The sequence below is a fragment of the Aquarana catesbeiana genome, linkage group LG07 (genome assembly GCF_042186555.1).
Source record: "Aquarana catesbeiana isolate 2022-GZ linkage group LG07, ASM4218655v1, whole genome shotgun sequence".
In the NCBI taxonomy this organism is placed as follows: Eukaryota; Metazoa; Chordata; class Amphibia; order Anura; family Ranidae; genus Aquarana; species Aquarana catesbeiana.
Window position 1 is genome coordinate 275,782,969 of NC_133330.1, and position 16,388 is coordinate 275,799,356.

A 16,388-nucleotide genomic window follows, 5' to 3' on the forward strand; every position below is an offset into this window, starting at 1 on the left:
CATAAATATGCTTTGATCTAAACCATTCCATTTTAGCTCTGGCTGTATGTTTAGGGTTGTTGTCCTGCTGGAGGGTGAACCTCCGCCCCCGTCTCAAGTCATTTGCAGACTCAACAGGTTTTCTTCTAAGATTGCCCTGTATTTGGCTCCATCCATCTTCCCATCAACTCTGACCAGCTTCCCTGTCGCTGCTGAAGAAAAGCATCCCCACAACATGATGCTGCCACCACCATGTTTCACGGTGGGGATGGTGTGTTCAGGGTGATGTGCAGTGTTAGTTTTCCACCACGCATAGCGTTTTGCTTTTAAGCCAAAAAAACTTACATTTTGGTCTCATCTGACCAGAGCACGTTCGTGCTTGCTGTGTCCCCAACATGGCTTCTTGCAAACTGAAAATAGGACCTCTTATGGCTTTTTTTTCAACAATGGCTTTCTTCTTGCCACTTTTCCATAAAAGCCAGATTTGTGGAGTGTGCGACTAATAGTTGTCCTGTGGACAGATTCTACCACCTGAGCTGTGGATCTCTGCAGCTCCTCCAGAGTTACCATGGGCCTCTTGGCTGCTTCTCTGATTTAATGCTCTCCTTGCCTGGCCTGTCCGTTTAGGTGGATGGCCATGTCTTGGTAGGTTTGCAGTTGTGCCATACTCTTTCCATTTTCGGATGATGGATTGAACAGTGCTCTGTGAGATGCTCAAAGCTTGGGATATTCTTTTATAACCTAACCCTGCTTTCAACTTCTCCACAACTTTATCCCTGACCTGTCTGGTGTGTTCCTTGGCCTTCATGATGCGGTTTGTTCACTAAGATTCTCTTACAAACCTCTGAGGGCTTTACAGAGCAGCTGTATTTATACTGAGATTAAATTACACACAGGTGGACTTTTTTTTACTAATTAGGTGACTTCTGAAGGCAATTGGTTCCATTAGATTTCTGTTGGGGGTATCAGAGTAAAGGGGGCTGAATACAAATGCACGCTACACTTTTCAGATATTGATTTGTAAAAAATGTTGAAAACCATTTATCTTCCTTCTACTTCACAATTATGTGCCATTTTGTGTTGGTCTATCACATGAAATCCCAATAAAATACATTTAGCTTTTTGGTTGTAACCTGACGAAATGTGGAAAATTTCAGGGGGTATGGATACTTTTTTAAGGCACTGTACATTATATCACATTGGTTCAAGCATATAGTATATTGGAACATCTGCTGAAAATGACAGGTTTGCTGTGATAATAATTTGAACACCAGATAAAAGTAGATTATGTGGCAGAAAGGAGCTCCTTCTCATCTGCAGATTTTGTCTCCCCAATGCAGGGATACTGGTTTTGTACTAAGTGGACTTCTAAAAAATCTCCATTTAAAATAGCACTACTGTTTAAAATGTAAAGTCCTAAACACAAGGCTGTCTTTTTACATTTCCTCCTGTATATGTTGAGAAGGGAGGAGAGGGTCACAAGCACAGTCTGTGGAAGACTAGTATTAAAACAAAAAAGGTGAACTAAATTTATCTTGGAAAGAAGATAGAAAATGCTCACCTCTACTGATCTCCACCTTCATTAAGAAAAATTGCCACTTGGAAAATCTTAAAAATCCAACATTTTTGTATGATATTGGTTGATGATTTAGCTCAACAGTACCTACCATAATGAAAATGTCCACTTTGGATGGAGTAACAAATGAAGACTGTAGGGATGTGAAATGTGCTGCAGCAAATCCTGGGACCATATCTTAAATGCAACCACCTCCAAAAACACAGCAAGTACTTGTTGTTTAGGGGCTTTTTTTCTGGCTGAGCAGCTTGTTCACCGTTTCAGATAAAGAAATTTGGAATCCCCACTCTTCTCCCTCTTTCTGCAGGGCTTCCGGGTCAAATCAAAGCGATACTCCGTGCCAGAGCTTATCAATCAAAATCGCTCGAATCCATCCCGGAAGCCCTGCAGAAAGAAGGGAGTTGAAGAATGGGGATTTTTTCCGAAAAAGGTGAACTAAAACTTTAAACTCCACATAAAGAATTACATCTATTTACAACGGTGTTTGAACACAAGAACACACGTAACAGTGTATGTTTTTAAAAGTTTTTTTATTTGGTAGTTATAAAAAAAATCTACAAATGGTTGGAAGAATAAGGAAAAGTTGTAATAAGTGTTTGCAATGTGTTATATTTGCACTAACTGTGCCTCTGTTTATGAAGAACACATGGATGTCATCCTACATATGTAAATTCTTTCCAGAACTTCAAGATGGAGCACTATTATGCTGAATATGGATACTTTGCATAGTTGGAATACGGTAGTTGCAGTGTGCACTAGCAGCTGCAGGAATTCACATACTGGACTTTCTGTTTACAAAGGCTGATGGGAAAATTCCAAACTTATCGTGACATTCTCCTTCCCACCACTCCTCAGACACTGCAAGAGAAAGACAATACATTTTGCTTTTCTTGTGCCAACCTAATGTTATCAGTTTTTAGTACTGTAAAATTAGCTGTAAATGGTTAGCTTTATTATTCATTAAGACAATACAAAAACACAAGTGGGAACGGTGTGTAGTAACCCATGGCAATTCGTCACTTTGTTTGCTGCAGTTAGCATAATGAAAAACTATTGCTTACTGTGGTTTGTCCTTTTGTCTTAGTATGTACCCTTATTCTTTCAGCTGCTCTGGGATGGTCTTCAAAGGCTAGATGCAGAAAGCCAAGGATGTTGAATAAATAGACTTTCCTTGGTATCTGCAACAAAAGCTTTCATATGATGCCTATCGATGGCATGTTTTAAATTCCATCTTTTGTGCTGCTTGGTCAGGTCTAGATGTTGCGGCCTGAACTTCTGGTCAAATTGCTCACTCCTGAACCATACTCTAAGCTGCCTCATTCATTAGCAATTCCCTGTTGTCACACTGTTGTATGTGCCAGGATATGGGAACAGAATCTGATTGTACGAAACTGAGATGACTCTGGACTGGTAGCAGTGCCATTCACTAATCCTGTGGTAACAGGAGGATGTTGAATTTTTTTTGTCAGTTGCTGCATTAAAATGCCAATGGTCGGACCAAGAGACTGAAAGGAGGCCTGATTCTTTCCAGATGCATTTAAATGATACGTTTACCTTTGGAACATGTCCATGTTCCACTCGTTTTACGGGTGGAATATGTAACATGTTCCACCATCTGCCCGTGGCAGCGGGCAGGGGATCTTTTCTCTGCACCTGCTGTCAGAATTTGAAAACAGTGCAGCTATGCGGGGCTCTGCCCACATGGCCGCATCATTCATTCACAGGATCCTGTGAATGAATGCCTAAAATATCGTCCGCCATTGCGGCTGATGGCTTGTAATTCTCAATAAATTGTGAGGGCACTGGTGAGCGTTCTAGTTCTTTTATCTTCCTGCTCTCAAGTAACTGCCTGCCCTCATGATGTACAGGCAGACAGCTAGCCTGAGGTTGCACCCGCGCTCTCCTGATCACCGGTGCAATGCTCTGCAGGCTCCTTAGAAAAAAAAAAATATGAATGCACTGTTTTTTGTGTTTTTGTTTTTTTTTATTTTTTTCAAAAGGTGAACTTATCCTTTTAAGAACCCATTCACACATATGTATTTTCACATGTGCTAAAGCATCTGCAGAGGTTTGCCTTTGGTTTCATGGTGCTAGTTCACATCTGAGCAGTGCAGATTATAAAAGGCAAAGGAAAATTTAATGTAATGGATAAAAGCATCTCTGCCCCCTGGCTGCTAGATGTTAAATTGGTGTGTCTCTTTCTCTGTCTCTCTCTTTCTCTTCTGATGGTGGAGACTGCCTGTGCACTAATATCTTAAAGTCAATTGGAATGTTACTCTTGAAGTATGGGTGTGTCCCATTCATGTCCAGGGCAACCTAAAGCCTATTACACACATGCTGAATGTCGGGTGGCATTAGCTGGTTCAATGGAAACCAGCTGCCATTCGGCTTGTGTGTACTGCAGATGGTCCGACAGATGCCGGCTGTTTGGGCGGCTTCTGTCGAAGGGGCATGACCAAAAAAGGTCTGCTGATCAGCACTCTTGGCCAATGTTCTGGGGGGGTCCCCCTGTCAGAACACAATAGTACAGTAGGGGGGTTCACTGTACTAACATCGCATAGTTAGTACAGCGGCTCCGCCCTGCTGGATTGAATAGAAAAAAACTAGTAGTGTGTACCAGGCTTTAGGCTACGCCTGCCATAGACTGTGCAAAGTTGCAGGAAAGAAATTCACACAATTGCCCCATCAGCACTGACAGGGGAATCCCTGCTGCTGAGACATTGTATTCTCTGGGAGAAGACCCTGATTATTGCTAGTGGCTATAGCAGCCGCTAGCAATAATTGCAAGTAAAATCCGGCAGGCTGGTTGTATCCATGTTGATCGATCAACGTGGTACATTCAAGCCTGCCCATACAAGGTTTGAATCTCAGCCAGTTCCTGCTGTCTATGGCCGGCTTAACACTAGATTTTCTTTTACCAACCAGGTTATAGACCATGTAGCGGTTCTCTAGTGTCAAGAAAGCAAGTATGCAGCTGTCTATGGATTTTGTGGACCCTTGTAAATATCACTCACCTTTATTCAATACTTTTATTACATCTCCTTTTTTAAACGGTAAATCTTCTGCTTGGGAGGCCTCATAATCAAAGAGGGCTGTTACAGTCATTCCTGCCTTATCTTCTGACTGAACAGGATTTTCTGCATTCTCCATTCTTACCAGAGGCTCTTCTGCCTAGGTGTCAAACACAATCATTTCAGCTACAGAAACTTGTCAGCAAGATGCATTCTCACACATAAATTTTTGCTCCCATACTTCTGTCCCAACAAATAATTTCTGTGTTTCAACCCAATATATAATAGAAATGGCCAGAAAACGGAATGCACATAATGGCACAGTTTAACCACTTCAGCCCCAGAAGCTTTTACCCCCTTCATGACCAGGCCATTTTTTGCGATACTGAATTGTGTTACTTTAACTGACAATTGCATGGTCGTGCAATGCTGTACCCAAATAAAATAATTTTTTTTCCCCCCACAAATAGAGCTTTCTTTTGGTGGTATCCTCTGCGGTTTTTATTTTTTGCGCTGTAAACAAAAAAGGAGCAAGTTTTACTTTCTGCTATAATACCTAAACAATAAAAAAAAATCAAATTTCTTCATCAATTTAGGCCAATATGTATTCTGCTACGTATTTTAGGTTAAAAAAAAATCCCAAAAAGTGTATATTTATTGGTTTGTGCAAAAGTTATAGTGTCTACAAATGATGGGATATTTTTATGGAATTTTTATTTATTTTTTACTAGCAATGGCAGCGATTGGCGAATTTTAGCGGGATTGCAACAAACAAATCGGACACCTAACTGACACTTTTTTTGGGGACCAGTGACACTAATGCTGGGATCAGTGCTAAAAATATGCACTGTTACTGTACTAATGATACTGGCAGGGAAGGGGTTAACACCAGGGGCGATCAAATGGTTAAATGTGTCCCTAGGGGATTCTTACTGTGTGGGGATTGCTCTGACTGGGAGAACAGAGATCCCTGTTCCTGCTTAGCAGGAACACAAGATCTCTGTTCTCCCCTGTCAGAACGGTGATCTGCCTTGTTTACACATCATTGTTCTGCCTCTCTGGGGAGCGATTGCGGGTGGCCAATGGACATCGCGTCCCCCGGTCCCGTTGATTGGCTCCCCCTCTGACCAATCAGCGTGCCCCCAGAGGCTACTGCACGAAGCGACATACAGGTTTGTCTTTGTCTCAGTTGGGCTGCCTTGCCGCGGTAAATGTAAAATCTTTCCATCTATTATATTTTCTGCCCTTGTTTTAACTTTGGAAACATTTTTTTTCTGCCAGTAAATACCTTATACAGCCCACTTCCTGTTTCTTGTGCCTATGCCTATATGACATCATGCACAGCTCTCACTCTCCTGAGAGTTTGCCAGGAAGGGGGGGGGGGGGGGGAGAGAGTCACAGGAGGGCCAATGAGAGCTGCAGAGCTGGAAGTGTGCCTCTGTGTAAATCCAGGAAGTGAACAGGCAGCAGCTTCAGCTTCCCACAGTTAAAATGGATGCAGCCAGACTCAGTGGAGGGAGATTTCTGGCAGCATATTTGGCAAGTACAGAATCCCAGTATATATATAATAATATGCAAAGTGATTGGAGGGAAGCTGCAGAATGGCAAAGATGTTTTTATTACAAATTATGTGAACAGACTGCAGTTCCTCTTTAACTGCTTGCCGCCCGCCCACCATCAAACGAGGTGGGGTGGTGCGGCTCTTGTTCTGGGACAGAGTACCAGAACAGCCGCGGGGGACGCGCAGCGTGGTGATCACGGCTAGGACACGGCGCGACCCTGATCTCTGTAAAGAGCTGCGTTCGCGGCTCTTTAACCATGTGATCGGCTGTGTCCAATCACAGCTGGTCACATGTAAACACGGAGATGCTGGTTATCGGCTCTCCTCACCTCACACTGACAGAGTGTGTGGCGAGGAGAGGCAATCAGCGGCATCTCTACACAGGGGGACATCTAGGAATGTAATCAGGGCACTGATCGTCAGTGCCCTGATTACAATATAGCAATATAGTGTCACCAATCAGTACCCACCAGTGGCAGCAATCAGTGCTCATTAGCGATGCCAGTCAGTGGTGCCCATCACTGCTGTTGATCAATGTCCATCAGTGCCACCTATCAATGCCCATAAGTGCAGCATATTAGTGCCTCCTAATCAATGCCCACCAGTTCAGCCTATCAGTGCCACCTCATTAGTGCACATCGGTGAAGGCGAAAAATTACTTGGTTACAAAATTTACTGACAGAAAAAAGTAAAAAGCTTTTTTTTCAAAATTGTTGGTCTTTTTTTTTTTTTTTTTGTAAACAATAAAAAAAACAGCAGTGATTAAATACCACCAAAAGCTCTATTTGTGTGAAGAAAATGATAAATAATTTGTTTGGGTACAGTGTAGCATGACCACGCAATTATTCAAAGTGCGACATGAAAAATGGCTTGGACAGGAAGGGGGTGTAAGTGCCCTGTAGGCAAGTGGTTAAAGCCAGCCATGTATCGAAATTCAGCAGGGACTGGCTGAGATTCGAACCATGCATGGGCAGGCTGATTTTACTCAAATCGATACATTGATCTGCTGTAGCTGCTAGCAGTAATCGTGTTCAGCCAGCCGGGAAAACTCCTGTCTGGCAAAACACAAGGGCTCTGCTGGAGGCATCGTTAAATTTTCCCATCAACACAGTCAATGTTGGTGGAGGAATTGAGTGATTTTCATTCCTTCCACCTTTACATTTATTGTGCTTTTCTCTTGTCATTCGATTCTGTGTGACTGAAGATGCATCAAAAACTGCACTAGTGTGAACCATCACTTATGGCTGTATCTGGAACTTTGGGTATTAAGTAGAATATATTACATTTTATTGTCATTTTAAAAATAAAACGTGCCAGTGAGAAATGTTTTTATGTTATTGATCTTTTTTTGGTGGCAGAACAGGAAATAAATACCCATGCTTTTATTTATTTTGTTTAAGTTTTGGGCTACACTAGCAGTTATATTATCTTGCTATGCTGGCTGGTAGTCAGCTGAATAGGCTAGAGTTACACAGGAGATCTTTAATAGCACAATCCTGATACTAGTAAGTTAAAGTGAAATTCCAGGCTTAAAACTGCTCCCATCCCTCCTCTCAAACTTATACCAACTACCTAGTAGAAGGAAGATCCACATAATTACCTATTCTCAGGTTGCTCCAGTCCAATCACGTGATCGGCTCCCAGTGGCCGGCTTCAGGGTAGAGGAGGGACAGCCAACAGATGCCCTATAGCAGGGGGGGGGGTCAAACTCCATTTCATCGCGGGCCGCATCAGCGTTATTGTTGCCCTTAAAGGGCCTGACTAGGTGTCCAGAGCACCCCAACCCCCCTTACTTCAGATGTCAAGAGTCCCTCCACCATCAGAAGTTGAGTCCCCCACGCTCCCATACATTACAGTGTACCCCCCCTATCTTGTGCTGCTGAAGGGAAGAAGCTGGGGGTGGAGCTGAAAAGCAGAAAGTGCAGGGTTTGGAGGAGGACCAGAGGAGGGCTGGGGTAAGCTGCTAGTCTGCTGAATACTGAGACCAGGGAGATGAGGAGGTGCTGTGGCTGCACAGAGAAGTGAAGGATCTGTAGGAGGAGTTCTGTTGTCCTCTCTGCCAACTGCTGAGACAGAGTGGGGGCGGAGATAAGGGGGTCACATAAAGGGCCTGACGGGCTGCCCGCGGGCCTTGTATTTGACAGATGTGCCCTACAGCAATTCTAAAAGTGGCGATACCACCCAGGCATTTCATCCACTGTCTGCAATCTCTCCTTTCCCCTAACCCCAGCAGCTGGGGAGATCACGTGACAAGAGCGCCCTGCGAATAGGTAAAGTATGCATCTTCTGTTTACAGGGTAGTTAGTATAGCTGTTAGAAGGGGGGTGGGAGCAGCTTTAATCACGAGCTTCAGAAGGTTTACCCCCTTCATGACCAGGACATTTTTTGCTATTCGGTACTGCGCTACTTTAACTGTCAAATGCGCAGTCATGCAACACTGTACTCAAACAAAATGTCTCTTTCGTTCATTGACAGACACAGCGCTCCATTATTCAGAACCATAGGGTTATATTGTCCCCTACAGGAGTAGGACACTAGGCAGAAAAAAGACTTGGCTACACCTATGAGCAGTCCTAGGTGGTATACAACCCCCCTCTGCTATAGGCCTTCGGTTTTTTTCTGTCTAGTCAGGAGTAAGGACCTAGTTCCTTGCTGGGATCTCTGGTCCTGACAATTTTTTGTTTTTGCTTTTTAAACCACTTTTTTTCTCTTTGGATTTTTTCCTGTGAGATCTACAATCAACTGCCGGACTGGGCGACGGCTGGATCCAGTGGTCCCCCGAGTCTAATGTGTGCAGACCACAGCTACGCGCTAGGTTGGCTGTGACATAGCCCCACTGGACGGGGGCTGGCCTTGGGAGTTAAACGCCTCGCGAGGTCGCATACGACTGCGTCTCGGCCTGTGTTGCAGCGTTCCTCATGGCTGACAGCCTCCCCACTTGGCAAGGAGGATCTGTCTGGGAGCATTACCCGTGCGCTTTGCTGGATCAGTAAGTAAGGTGCCCCCTCCTCTCCTTCCCTGGAGTGGTGTCGAGTGTGGGTACTCCCTGGTTCTCCTCCACACCCCCCCCCTTCCCAGGTGAGGCCCAGGCCTCTGGCCTAGGTGCTTCGGAGACTTTGTCCACTTCCCTCCTCTCCAGTGTTGTCACTGTGGTGGGGGGGGGTACACCTTGGCACCTGCTACATGGTTGGGCCTAGGGAGTGGGTTACCAGGCATCTGCGCCCCCTGTGGCGGCCCTCCACTAATTTAAGCCATGGCTTTGTGGCCTGCCGACCTGTGGGGAGGCCCTAAAGCAGGCAGCCGCGGCCACCGCTTTCCATTGCGGGCATCTGCCCTTCTTCCAAAGGGACGGCGATGTGGGGACTCTGAGGGCTATCCCCTTTTGGGGGGTTCTGTGAGGGGCCTCAGCCAATGCCCCCTATGAAGGGTCCAGTGGTGCCCCCTGTACAGGGCCTTAGTGGATGCCCCTTGTATGGGCTTTCAGCCAGTGCCATCTAGCTCTGCTGTCGTAGATGTGGCCCACCTTGCGTGGTTGGTGGCTACGCTCCCTGTTCTGTCAGTCAGGATGTTCCTCCACAACTGCAGTGGCACACAAGAAGGTGCTGGTTGTCACCCTTATTACATTTGTGCGGGAAACTTTAAGGATGGAGGATGCAGCTGTGGCTGCGACGGAGGTGCTGGTCCCTTTTCCCTCCTATTTTGGTATATTTGTCCGTATAGACTGGGAGTGTCCAAAGCGCCCCTTTTGTGGTTCAAAAGACGCTTTGCTGTGAGGTACCCCTTTGTGGGGTTCCTCCTTAAAGAATGGACTGTTCCACCAGTAGTGGATCCCCCTGTCTCTAGTATGCGCAAGGCGACCATGATTCTGGTAGAGGAATCTCTGACTTTTAAGGATCCGGCTGACATACCTGGAGGGGGAGCAGAATCCCTCTGCTTTCACTGAATTGGCGTGCCAGTTGGTCTGGGGGCTGCAGTTTGTCTGCGATTTCTCTTGGACGCAGTTCCCCTGCTTGCTAAGCTCTCTGTTTCTGCAGTGGTGCTTAGACATGTATTGTGGCTTAAGTGTTGGTCTGCGGACTGGGCTTCTAAAAAAAAAAAAAAGTTGTGACTGGTTTACCATTTCAAGGCAAATGTCTGTTTGGAGCTACCCAGGATGACATCATTACGAGTCTCACAGGAGGGAAGTGTACATCTCTTCCACAGTCTGAAATGGGGGGGAAAAGGGCCTTGTAGCGGATGCGGTCCTTCTTCTCCGCACGCAACAGACCTGGTCTGGCAAGCCGAGGACAGGGATCCCTAGACCCCATGGACAAGGCCCCTTCAGCATGAAGGCGGTCTTGGGGTTCCAGCCTTGAACCCCAAAAAAGGGTTTTTTCCTTCCAATAGGCGTCTGTCACTGGACTGTTTACAGTGGGGCTGTGCAAGCCCTGTTGCTTCAGGGTGTGCTTGTCCCGGTTCCAGTGGGTACAGAAGATCAGAATGCAGTCTATCCGCACGGTGGTGGCCTCCCTTCATCATGGGGACTTTCTGGCTTCTGTCGACATCACAGATGCTTATTTATGAACTCCAATATGTGCCCAACACTTCCTCCGTTTTACTGTGGGAGAAGAGCATTATCAGCTCGCGGATCTTTGGTCACACCTCCACTCCTCGTGTATTCACAAAGGTGTTGGCCCCGATTCTGGCGTGGTTACGTCAACGGGGGATTGCGGTCCTGGGCTGCCTGGATGACCTTCTTCTGCGAGCAGAGTCCTCGGCTACCCCGGGGGGCGATGTAGCTTGCTATACAGACCACAGATTTCAGTTGGCTTCTATACTACCTGAAGTCTGCTCTGGCTCCTTCCAGAAAATTGGATTATCTGGGCCTGACTCTAGCTTCATCTCTGGCCAGAGTGTTTCTTACTCTGGACAAACTCCAGAAGTTGCATGCTGCGCTTCAGCTACTGTTGTCTCGCAGGTGGGCCTCCCTGAGGTCCTGCATGTGGGTGTTGGGCCTGATGGTATCTGCCTTCGAGGCGGTTCCATTTGCACAGCTCCATATGAGCTCCCTTCAAGGGAGATCCTGGCGTAAGTGCCCGACAAGTGCCTGAGGTCTCTGGGCTATCGGATTCGGCTGAACCAGGAAACCAGGGGTCCCTGGTGGCTTCGCTCTACCGGTATTTCGGCAGGGTACATCCTTTCTCCCCTTGTATTGGACAGTGGTCACCACCAATGTCAGTCTGTCTGGGTGGGGAGATGTACTGGGACTTGGTTCTGCTCAGGGCCGTTGGACGCTGGAGGAATCTGGACTGCCAGTCAATATCAGACTGCCTCGAGCGATCAGACTATGTATGGATCATGGACGGGTCGACTTTGGGGGGCTCCTGGTACGGATCCAGTCAGACGATGCCACGGCGGTGGCCTATGTCAATCACCAGGGCAGAACGAAGAGTGTGTTGGCAGCCCTGACAGTAGCCAGCATCCTCTGGTGGGCAGAACGCCTTGTTCCGGCCCCCTCCGCTATTTGCATTTTAGGAGTGGAAAAATAGCAGGCGGTTGCCTCAGCTGGCTAGTGGTGGTCCCTTCACCAGGACGTTCATCATCGGATATGGCTCCGATGGGACTCTCCCGAGGTAGATCTGTTGGTGTCCAGGCTTAACAGAAGGGTACTGAGGTTTCTGACAAGGTCACAGGAGTACCATCAAGGGCCAGGCGTTGGCCTTGGCTGTTTTCATCAGCGTCCCCTGGTCTCGCACTCCCTGGTGCGTACACTTAATCAAGGGGTTTTGACACCTGCCTCCACCGGTGCAGTCTCTTCTACCGCTGTGGGATCTGCTCTTGGTGTGTTCGGTTCTACAGAAGCCTCCCTCTGAAAATATATTCGGGAGGTTTTTCTGCTTACTCTGTCCCAGAAGGTGGCTTTTTTGGTGGCTATCACCTTTGCTCGCAGAGTGTCAGAACTGTAGGCATTATCTTCTCGTACATCCTACCTAGTGATCCACAAAGATGAGGCAATTCTTCGCCTTGTCCGTGGTTCCCTCCTCTGATTTCTTTTTGACTAAGGACACTGTGTTGCCTTCTCTGTGTCCCAGGTCAAAATATCCTAAGGGATTTACCTTACATGCCCTGGATGTGTTCTGGCGATTTGGGTGTATTTGATAGCCACAGGGTCTGATCAGACTCGCTGTTTGTGATCAAAGACGGGCCATAAAAGGGTCTTTCTGTTGCTTCTGCAACCTTTCTAGACCTTTTTAGATGGATCAAACAGATGATGACTCTGGCCTATTCTATCAGGGGTTGGGTTCCTCCCTTTCCCTGTTACAGCACATTCTACTTGGCCGCTTACTGCTTCTTGGGCCTTCCATCATCAGACATCAGTTGCATTACTTTGCAAGGTGGCCACCTGGTCGTCAGTGTACTCTTTCACAAAATTCTACAAAGTGTATGTGCTGCCATCTGAGGATGCTTCTTTTGGCCGCAAGGTGTTGCGGGCTGCTGTTTAGGGGGTCTAATCTCTCTTGGAGGTGTATCGTTTAGGTTGGGCTCCAGTTGTTCTGTGTTGAGCTCCTGTTACCTGGATGGCTCTTGTGTTAGCCTTGGGATTTTTTGTTGTCCCACCCCTCATGTTTGGCACTGCTTTGGGACGTCCCTATGGTTCTGAATAATGGAGCGCTGTGTCTCTCAATGAACGAAAGAGAAAATGGTATTTTTGACTCACCGTGAAATCCATTTCTCTGAGTTCATTGACAGACACAGCACCCACCCCTCTAAGCAGTTTTGATACTTCTGCTACTGCTGGTTACTAAACTGAAGGACTATAGCAGAGAGGGGGTGTATACCACCTAGAACTGCCCATAGGCATAGCCAAGTCTTTTTTCTGCCTAGTGTCCTACTCCTGTAGCGGGCACTATAAACCTATGGTTCTGAATAATAGAGCACTGTGTCTTTCAATGAATTTTATATAATTTTTTTCACACAAATTAAGCTTTCTTTAGGTGGTATTTGATAACCTACTGTGTTTTTATATTTTTTTTTATTATATAAATGAAAAAAGACCAACAATTTTGAAAAAAAATATATATTTTTTGCTTTCTGCTATAAAACATTTTTTTTTTAATGGGATATGAAGAAAATTAAATCTCCTAATAATTTTTTACCAAAATGCATTCTGCTACAAGTCTTTGCTTAAAAAAATCCCAATAAGTGTATATTGATTTCGTGTGACAGTTGTAGTGTCTACAAACTATGGGATATGTACTGAAATGTTTGTTTTTCTATACTAATAATATACTGAGCGTAGCAATTTTTTGGCATTTTTCGGGCGCTTTTTTGCTGCTTTTTTAGAAGCGTTTTGCAACTTCAGACGTTTTTGTTTAGCCAATAGAAAGCACAAGGGAGAGGAAATTAGGGATGGAGAGCTGCTGCCTGAGCAGAAAACAAGCGACAAAACGCTCGTAAAATGCTCAAGTCAACATGACCAAAAACGCTTGTAATCTGCAAAAAGCTCATGTGCTTTTTTTGGGCACGGGCATTATGCTTCAGGTGAAAGAATGCTAAGATGTGGAGGAGGAGCCATTGAAATTAGTGGGATTTGGCTTGTTGAGCATTTTAGAGCTACAAGCTTCAAGCAGAAAATCTGCTTTGGAGCAGGCTACACAAATAGTATATAGTAATGATCATTCTCGCATCCTTCTTCATGTGCAAATGATCGCTGCAGTGTGCTGCACCTATTTACCCTACTGCACAATAGGACACACATAGTCATCCTTACATGTACATCTATGCACTTGAGTTTTAGGCAATTGTCTGTGCTCAGCTCCCATGCTCTTTCCACATTATCAGTAGTTAGCGGTACGTCCGTTTCTCCATCTCTGAAACTAAACAGATGACAGCTTGGTTTACTAATCCTTTGCATCACAAATTACACAAATTAGTGGCTTTGGTGGAAGAAGTCAGTCATTAATTAAAGGATGTGCTTGATAGTAAAATGTTTCCTTAATGAAAGACCAGCCATAATATGCAGCACAATGCAAACCCTTTTTTTTTTCATTCTTGCTGCACTGTATAGAGCAGTGGTTCTCAACCTTTCTAGGGCCGTGACCCCTTGATAAAATTTCCCAAGTTGTGGGGACCCCTAACAGTAAAATTATTTGCGTAGCGTGGGTTGTCAGCACCCAAGGCAAGTAATTTACACTTCTAACCCATGGACATTTAGCGCTCCCTGAGGCCCTTCCACTCGTACAGTATTAAAACACCTTATGTACATTATATATAATAAAAATCCATAGCAGCTTGAAAGAAAAAATCTTTTGCTGCCAGTGTGCCCAACAAATGCTGCCACTGTGCCCCATCAAATGCTGCCAGTGTGCATCGCCCGGCACTTACCTGTCTGGCAGCGGGTCAGCGGCGGTGTCCTGCACGCTCCTCAATGTCTTCTTCCCTCCTCTCTCTCAGGCATCCAATCACAGTGCCTGACGTTTCGGCCAATCAGGTAACAGACCCAAGCACCTGTTTGGCTGAGAGGTGGTTCAGTGTTAGCAAAGCGAATTCCTTCGCTTTGCTAACACACAGTTGGGTGAACAGCGAACGCACAGCGTTGCAACCGCTATTGACCTTTTTGGGAGCCTATGGCACTAATCAGGTGCTTCCAAAAAAACACCCCCACGAAAAGGGGCCGGACACCTGAATAGGGGGTGTCGGCGGCGACCATAGATTCATGCATTGCATGAATCTATCTATGGTGATAGAGTGCAGTGTTAATTTTGTTGACTAAAATACGACTAAAACAATTGAGATGACTAAAATGGCATTTTAATCAAAAGACTAAGACTAAAACTAAATCGAAATTTGCTGCTAAAATTAACACTGATAGAGCGGTTCCCGGAGAGAGGGGGCGGTGCTCCTGCGCCCTTTATGGACGCACCGCCACTGATTTTTATATATATTACTCTATCTAATATATAATTTTTTTTTTTATAATAATCTTCAGTTGGATTTTTTTACTAGTCTGTAATGAGAACTTACCTGAGTATGATGGCACAAGGTGTCAACTTCAGTTTACTGCTGACGAGAATCAACAGATCTCCATAGGAAAGCTTGTGAGATACCTGTATGGCTACTGTGTACTTGTAATACACTTTTACAAGATATGATGGTGGTGTTGCAGCTTTTTCCTATAGACAAAAGCGTAAAGTTAGTTGAGAATCTGCAAAGACTCAGCCCAAGTTTAATTTAAAAATAAATTAATAAAAAATAAGCACAGTGGAAATTACTTGTCTGCAGTGAGAGGTGTCCTCATTTAGCAAAAACCTTTCTTCCCTCAGGACCTCTCATTAAGAGAGCCTGACTATGCTCGCCCTTTCCACCCAGCTCCTCCATTCATAGAAGCTGTAGTACAGCGCCCATCATAGGCGCTGCCAGGTCCAGGAGGAGGTGGGAATGACACTGCGGCCGCGCTGGGCACTGGGAGATCCCTGCTGAGCCGCTCGCGCTGTGTAAATGGGCGGGCGGCTCTTCTATCCTGGCTCTGGCTGCCTGGTGCCTGCAGGGCTGTCTGAGTGGTGGTGAATGCCAGGGCCCGGGATGAGTGTACTCGCACACTACAGGTAAGGCTGAGCAGCAACAATCTGTGTATGTCAGATAGGTAAGTCAAGTATGTCAGTGTATGTGTCAAATAGGTCAGTGTTAAGCAAGTGAGGCTATCGCACTCCCCGAGCCCGCCCCCCAACCCCCCCCCCCCCCCCCCCCGCTTTACCTCCAGGCTGAAGCCCCTGGTCTTTTTCCCACCTAGCAAGACCCCTGGCTCCTGGTATTTGTTTATGGCAAAACTGCATTCTTTTTACCATTAAATAGGTAAAGAATGTACCCTTTGAAACATTTATCATAAACATTTAACTCACTCCACGAATCTTTAAGACCCCCGTGTCTAATTAGACAACCTGTATGTTACAACCCTTGAAGATTTGTAAATAACCCCCTTTGAAATAGAATTAGCAGATGAAAAGTCTGAAAATTTATTTTGTACTAGTCCTGAAGATCTCCCTTTTAATGTGTACATGGACTTGTCACCTGTCTATGCATGTACATTCAGGAACATATATGTATGTGTATATATTCTATATATATATTACACACACCTCTATCGCATACAATATACATATCCTACAATAATGGCAAGAAATTACCATGACTACATGATTGATTGTCAAAGAAGCTAGTCAGCCTGTCTATAATAAAAGGCCCATAGCAATCAACCAGACTTTGTCATGATCTCATACAATGA

At 45.5% G+C, this 16,388-nt stretch overlaps 1 protein-coding gene across 1 annotated transcript in view; it reads right to left on the reverse strand.

Annotated features, from left to right (window-relative positions):
- Positions 1 to 2,082: 2,082 nt before the first annotated feature.
- NCF2 (neutrophil cytosolic factor 2) overlaps positions 2,083 to 16,388 on the reverse strand; it is a 60,718-nt gene continuing 46,412 nt past the window's right edge. Inside the window, exons 12-15 of the mRNA XM_073593368.1 lie at positions 15,131 to 15,279; positions 13,878 to 13,983; positions 4,570 to 4,726; positions 2,083 to 2,413 (exon numbers count right to left, since the gene is read on the reverse strand). Of these exons, the coding sequence (XP_073449469.1) occupies positions 2,328 to 2,413; positions 4,570 to 4,726; positions 13,878 to 13,983; positions 15,131 to 15,279 (498 nt within the window). The 3' untranslated portion in view covers positions 2,083 to 2,327. The remainder of the gene's footprint in view (positions 2,414 to 4,569; positions 4,727 to 13,877; positions 13,984 to 15,130; positions 15,280 to 16,388) is intronic.